This window comes from Hakea prostrata, chromosome 11 (genome assembly GCF_041222555.1).
Source record: "Hakea prostrata isolate BN-2017 chromosome 11, UWA_Hpros_2, whole genome shotgun sequence".
Taxonomy (NCBI): Eukaryota; Viridiplantae; Streptophyta; class Magnoliopsida; order Proteales; family Proteaceae; genus Hakea; species Hakea prostrata.
Window position 1 is genome coordinate 9,417,513 of NC_142610.1, and position 7,367 is coordinate 9,424,879.

Here is a 7,367-nt window from a genome sequence, read left to right on the forward strand (position 1 = left end):
AAAATCATGACCAGAAAGTCTTCATGCTTCTTTGGAGACATTGCATTCAATTATAAGTAATCTTCCTTTTTTATCCATGGACCTCATAACTGGTTGGAACAGTTGACTTATCATCCAACACACAACCCACATGTCCTTTGTTTTAAATACTTCTACACTAAGATTGCTTTGGATTCTGGAGTACAGAAGAGTGAAACAAGGCTGAAAGAACTAAAAGGGCTTGGGATGGACCTAAAATGACCTTTGGAGGAATGGTGAGGGGAGATGTGCGTAAGGTTCTTGTTTCAAATATGACCTCAGATAGAGTTAATTGGAGGGTTAGGATCAAGTTAGCAGATTCATTTAGTTGAGGTAAGGCTGAGTTGATATTGTATTCGATACCAATACTCAACTGACAATCCTCATTGCATTTTTGGAAGAAAAAAAAATTTCCTATAAATTTTCCTGAAGCTGCTGTTCAATTCAGTAACTTTCACATCTTGTAGTGGTTACACTTTTTTTTTTCTTTTAACTCTTGTAAGCATCAATCATAACTTTTCTGATTTTCATATTATCTTTTCGTAAAAAAATTTATATGTAAAAAAAAGTATCATGATGCAGAAAAGAAATCAATTTTCCTTATTGTTGCATATGACAGGGTAAGAGTTTTCCTTTTTGCAGTGTAAGGGCAATAGTTGCTGTAAATCTTCATAATTATGGAAGTGGAAGGAATCCGTGGGGTAATTTGAAGCCAGACTATTTGGAAAAGGTATGCATATTTGCACATTAGACGGACTTATAGACTTTTTGTAGTCGATGTTGAGATTTCAGCTGTAAACTTATAGTATTCTTGCTGGTCTCTATCAGCAGTCACTAACTATTCTATTTTGGCATTGAGTTAACTATTTTGTGTCCAGTTGTCGTTTCTTAAATTTTTGCAAGTGAGGAAGGATGTGATGTCATTTGGGTTCAATTGGAAATTTTAAATATTGGTGGAAGATAGCCCAGTTTATGGTTTCTTCAGTTTTGGTGAAGCTATGACCAGGGGATAGGTTGGAAGGAAAGTTGGGGGTTGTTTTGTCAGAATGTACCTCTGCTTTATTCAGATGCTATCCAGCTTAGTTCTGTCCTTTGCAACTGAATGATTTGTGCACATGAAATTAAAAACAACTGGCAGCGTTACTAGATGGGTTGATTTGTGTAGAACATTCATTAAAGAAATTTCATAATTACTTTTCAGAGAGGCTTTGTTGAGGCCCAATCAGATGACGGTCTCCTTGAAATATTTGGCCTAAAGCAAGGATGGCATGCTTCTTTTGTCATGGTTGAGCTTGTCTCTGCCAAACATATTGCCCAGGTACCATACTATTTTTCAGTATGAATATTTCTAGGTCTCACTGTCTGAACTTGGTAACCTTGATTTTCATGGAGTTGATGATTTTGTAAATATTGATGGGTTTAAGTAGATTTTTGTAATGGTATCATGTTTATCCTTGTACAATTGAACATGAAAACATATGATTGGACAGTTGAACCTTTATAAATTATTAATATTTAGTGAAGAATACAATTCCTAAAGCTGTGAAGAGGTTCCATTGTATTAACTATCAACAACAATTGGAAATCTATTGTAATTCTCAAGATTATCTATTTTAGACGATCAGGTGACTCTCAGCCTTCTCTCATTTTCTTTTTTCGTCTTCTCTCTTCTCAGCTCGACTACTTCCTTCTTGGCAGAATAATATCATCCCTCTTTTCTAACTATTCTATCCTTCCATCTCTCCTCTAGAAATTCCCCAAGCCTCTATATTTGTTCCCACCCTATATTTTTCTGGTCGTACCTTCCATCCACTTTGATGCAGCACTATTTGAGGGGGCCCCAATACCATGTGTTATTTCTACCTATATTTTGTATTTAGTTAAATCCATTGCACCAGCGTATGTTGGCTCTACTAGCTACATCTCAGGGATTTAATTGCCATCAAAGTAGCTGATTTCGAGGGAGGTTATAACCCTGAATTAGCAGCTGACTTTCCTCATTAATAAGAGAAACTGATCATGTGGAGTCACAGCTCATTTGTGATCTCATATGTAGACCGATGAAAGGAAATATCTTGTTACTATTCATGATATGGTAATGTGTTGTTTGAAAGTGCTACCATGTTATGTTTTGGGGATTTATTTTATTGGTATAATTTGTAAGCAGATTTTTAATTTGGACAGGATACATTTTAGTAGTTTTAGTTAGTTTAGTTTCTAGTGTCCTAGTATAGTTGTATTAAGTATGTCTCTTTTATTTTTACTAATAGAAAAAAGAAAGAAAAAAAAAAAAAAAAGAAGAAGAAGAAAAGGATGTCTCTTTTTATTATCCAAATGTTTGTTATCAACCTACTAGCAAGGAATAAAATGATGAATTAAATCTTGTGGTTTATTTGTGTCAGTGCAGTGGCCCCCCCCCCCCCCTCTTCTTTTTATGAATTTCTTCTCCGTCCCTTGCAAACTCAAGTTTCCACTGTTCTCTTCCCCTTTCCTTCTTCTTGATTTACCATTTATCTATTGCTACCATGTAGTCTACCTCCAACCATCCACACCTGGTTGCATTGATGGTGTGCAAGGCTCACACTGACCAACTCCAGCCAACCCCCTTAAGCTAGTCAAATAGACAAAACAGTCCAATATCAGCATTCTTAAGGTATGCCAGGTGTCAGCAACATTTTAGGAACCATTAAAAGTATTCAATTGGAAGGAAACAAGGACAAACACTTGTTGATAAGTTTTTCCCTCGGCTTTCTCTTGCTCATTTGAAAATAAAACTTTGTACCGTAATCCTGAGTAAAGGGGTAGAATTATCTATAGGATATTGTTGTGTAGTATCCCACATCAAGATTTCTATTCTTCGTGTGCTCTTTAAATAAAGATTGATTGTGTCTCTCTAATGCGAGTTGAAGTTCTAGACCATTCAACATGGTATCAGAGACAAAGTGTTTCAGAATTTGATGTTGTTTGGTTTAGGAATTTTTGGAAAAAAGATAATTTTCTATTTTGTAAAACCCTAGAAAACACCTCCAACACCATTGCCCTCCACCAGCCTTTGCCACCTTCCTACAAGGGTTATTAGGCATCCTCTACCCTAACGACCCCCTCTACCGTCTTGCCTCCTCTGCATCACCCTGTTGTGAATCTTGTGACCCATCTAGGGTCTTCCCTACCTTTTGCCTCCGTTTTTAGACCTTCCTAGGTTTGTGCCTACCCTCTCTAGCATCAATCTTCAGTGGTGAGCACTTCTTCTCCAACAGGGTACTTTATACTTGTCGATGGCATGATTCCTCTTGTGCGAAGAGCCTTTGATTTGTTTGATTCCTTTTTTTCAGATCAGCAATATGTCTACCACACATACTAGTTCATCTAATGTGGAGGAGACTTTAGTTATCCATGAGCATGATTTTCCCTCTTTCTAGATGAACTCTGTCAAACTCAACGGGACAAATTATCTAAGATGATCACCATCTATGGCACTTGTGGTAGGTTCTTGCAGTCTTACTAATCATCTTCATTGTGCCACAATAAAGCCTACAACTTCTAGTCTGACTCAAGACCAATGGGAAGCTAAGGAATGTCTTGTGATGGGTTTTTTAATCAACTCCATTGAATTGGTTATTGCTGAGAGCTATCTTATTAATGTCAATGCTACCGTTGTATGGAAAGTTTCCAAGGACACATACTCCAAGGTTGGTAATGATGCTTAGTGTTTTTAGATTAGGAGAAAGATTCATCTGTTATAGCAAATAGGATCATACTTTCTCCTAATACAATAAGTGTGGTTATTATCAGACCTTGAATTTTTATGGGAAATTTACCCCTACCTGTGAGAAAAATGTTGCCAACTATAAAAAGTGGGAAGATAAAACTCTTTGTTTATTGACTTTCTAGTGGGTTCAAATGTGGAGTATGATAAGATCTGTGATTTTGTTCTTTCCAATGAACCTTTCCAATCTCTTCAGCAGGCCTTTGCTATTGTCAATATAGAAGAAAGTCGATGGAATGTCATGGTTAATACTATTGCAGCTGAAAGGTCAGCTTTGTTTGTTGGCTTCGGCAATTCTTCCAATGGCCTAGCCTCTCCTGGCCTCTCGATTTGTGGTGCTGACTTAGCTAGCCTTATTCGTACTCTTATCAAGTGTGATTATTGTGTCCGTGAACGTCATACACCATATAAATGCTGAAAACTTCATGGTTGCCGCCAGGCCACTATGGATGATTCAAATGCACCGACATTTCTCTCTTCAGATGAATTCCAGCTCCGTCAATTGATAACCAGGCTTGAGTTGCCTTGTATGCCTATGTCCGTTGTAGTGTTGTTTATGCCATGGTTACCCCTTTTGAGCCCTCTTCAATGTTAGGTATTTCTTTTAGTTGCCAAAATGTATCACTAAGTCCATCCTCTAGAATCATTGACTCGGCACACCGATCAACATGACTGGTCTAAATTCTTTATTTCATTCTTATTCTACTATTTCTCTTATTTATGTTGTTCCTATTGTTGATGGTTTCCTTTCTCTAGTCTGTGGAAAGGGAACCATTAATTGTTCTCCACCATGACAGTTATCCTCTATCTTACATCTTTGAATTTTTCTACTAATCTTTTGTCCATTATTAGTCTTACTTGGGACTTGAGTTGTAAAATCACTTTCTTTCCATCTCATCATCTATTTCAGGACTTGGAAATGGGTTGTATGTTTGGCAATGGTAAATGTGTTGGCATGGTAGTCAAAGCGTCCAACTAGGCGCACTTAGGTGGCCTAGGCCCTTTTTTGGGTCAAGGAGAATTGGTGTCGCCTTGTTGCTGAGGTGACGCCATGTCACCTTGCTTGATTTCGCTTTGGTTTCCATTGCCCTCTATCGCCTCGCCTTGTCGCCTTGACAATCATGTGTGCTGGTGGGTTCTATTGGATAGACTGTTCTGACTATGGTCACTTTTTCTGATTCTTTTGCCTCTGGTTTGTTTTTGCTACAATGGCACCGTCGTCTTGGTCACCCTGCTTTAGCTACCTTATCTAGATTTTTCTTGATTTAGTTATAAGATTTAACTTGAATGATTTTCATTGTGAAGCTTGCATTTTGGCAAAACAAGCCGAACATGTTTATCCTATTTCTGATAACCGAGTAATATTCCTTTCTTCTTTTATTGATTCTGATGTTTGGGATCCTTCCCATTGTGTATCTACCCTTATTTGATTCTTGTTGAGGCATATACTTGGGGTGGGTGCAGGGCAGATGATTTCGAAGTGGACTTTCCATTTATTAAATAGAGAAGAACACCAAGATTCACGCCAAGATTCATGATTCGTTGTCGAACTTGTTCCAATTCCAACAACACAGCTTGAATTGTAGGGACCCTCTAGTCATTTCTTTTTTTCTATATACGAAATGGGGGAATTCATTAAGTCCATTCTTATGAAACCTTGAGTAAGACCGTTTGCCCTTACTTCAACAAAGAAGCATGAACCTCTTCCTCTTCTATCGAAGAGACATTTTTGCCCTGGTTCCAGTTCACTACTAAAAAGAAGAATTAAGGCATAAATTTTGTTTTTGTGGATGCGCACCTCCCACGAAGCCCGAGCAACCCATTTTCTCTCTCTCCCCCTCTTTTCTTCTTATTCTTTTGAAATCCCTCCTTCCCCCTCAACTCTAATTCTTCTCAAGTTTTCCCTCTTCTCCCCTTCTTATCTTCTCCTTCATTACTCTGTCCTCCATCATGACCTGTCAAGGTCAGGGAAAGGCTCTACTCTATAATTTATCTTAGTCTTTTTAATGCCTTTTGTCTATACAAAGGTCCTTGTTTTTCAGCTTCTGACCGTATGAAATAACTTCCGTTTTCTTTCCTCTGTTTTTCATTCTTCTGAATGCTTTTGAGACCAATTTTTATTGAAAGTTCAATGTTTCTAGTCGTTTTCAAGATGAACCTTTTGTTCTTTGTGTTCTTTCTGCTTTAACTCAAGACGGTCAGATCCTATAGGAAGGTTGAACACACCCTTCCTGAGCCTAATCAAAGGCTCACATCCTACAGATTAATAGAAACAGGGTACGACATTATTATCATATTGACTTTCAACAGTTTGTGCTTGATGTTAGGGTCAATGAAGATTTACGAGTAATCCCAGTGCAAGATTCATGCTCAGTTGTGATTCAGCTAATATTTAGAGTTGAATAGTGGAATTCTACTTGTTGGTATTCCTTCCAAATGATCACCTGTTTCTTTCAGGCTACTGCAATCAGATTAGAAATAAGAGGTGGGGAGTGGAGAAATGCTTATTTGCAGATGGATGGGGAACCATGGAAGCAGCCAATGGACAAGGAATACTCAACATTTGTGGAGATAAAGAGGGTACCTTTTCAATCATCAATGATATATGGAGAGTGATTTTACTGGCAAACCATTGTCCTAGGTTTGCATCCTTGACGGAAGTTCAAATTACCAATAATCTGGACACCATGTAAATCCATTTTTAATGTTCCATGGCTTGTAATTTAATGCTGTGCTTATCAGAAAAACTGGTGTCCTTAATTCATCATTGATGAGCACTGTAATCTTATTCTTTTATTCATTGTAGTTAAAAGGACTCACTAATTTACTTGTGTGTTGTCTACTAGTTTGGATATTTTATCCGGTAAAAGAAAGCCTATTCTGGTTCAGATTGGCTTTGACATGGAGATTGTGCACAAAACCAGGCTGTATTGATGTTTTTCCTGTTCAAATTCTTTTTAGGTGTTATTTCAAACTTGATCCAGTCCTTTGATTAGGGCCCAATGAGATTAATGTTCCAAGAAATTCCCTGAACACTAGAAAAGGGTGAGATTTCAGATCATCATTGTCCTCAGACTTCAAGTCTCTATTTACCAATTGATTAACTCCATATTAAAACATATGCATCAAAGTTGAGCCAATTGGACCTGCCATTTGATTTACCAAAAAAAAAATTCTGCCATTGGACAACTTTAGGTCACTTGCAGCGTTAGTATGATTAGCTATGACAGGAAGTATGGCCACTGATTATTTGGATTTGTGTTTTTTGGATAGTGCAGACTTTAAAGAGAGGGACAAACGATTATGTGGAGATGGCAAAGAATATCCGAACCAGTTATAAAACACTACCAATTACATCCGAATCCACTAGTATGAAGAGCGAATTTGTTTAGTTAATCGGATAAAAATATCTGACATCTAGTTAGAATGACTTTTGACTGTTTAATATAATTAGTTACTATCAATGAAGGGATAATGATGTATTCTTTAAAATTAAACTTTAATCAAATACGGATATTATATACGGATAATATTTGCAATCTAATCGATCGAATAAACCACTTAATTGGTATATGCAAATCGA

At 37.2% G+C, this 7,367-nt stretch overlaps 1 protein-coding gene across 1 annotated transcript in view; it reads left to right on the forward strand.

Moving 5' to 3' along the window:
• LOC148999973 (diacylglycerol kinase 4-like) overlaps window positions 1-6,776 on the forward strand; it is a 58,827-nt gene extending 52,051 nt beyond the window's left edge. Inside the window, exons 10-12 of the mRNA XM_089140582.1 lie at window positions 661-748; window positions 1,220-1,336; window positions 6,242-6,776. Coding sequence (XP_088996708.1) covers window positions 661-748; window positions 1,220-1,336; window positions 6,242-6,400 — 364 coding nt within the window. The 3' untranslated portion in view covers window positions 6,401-6,776. The remainder of the gene's footprint in view (window positions 1-660; window positions 749-1,219; window positions 1,337-6,241) is intronic.
• Window positions 6,777-7,367: the final 591 nt, after the last annotated feature.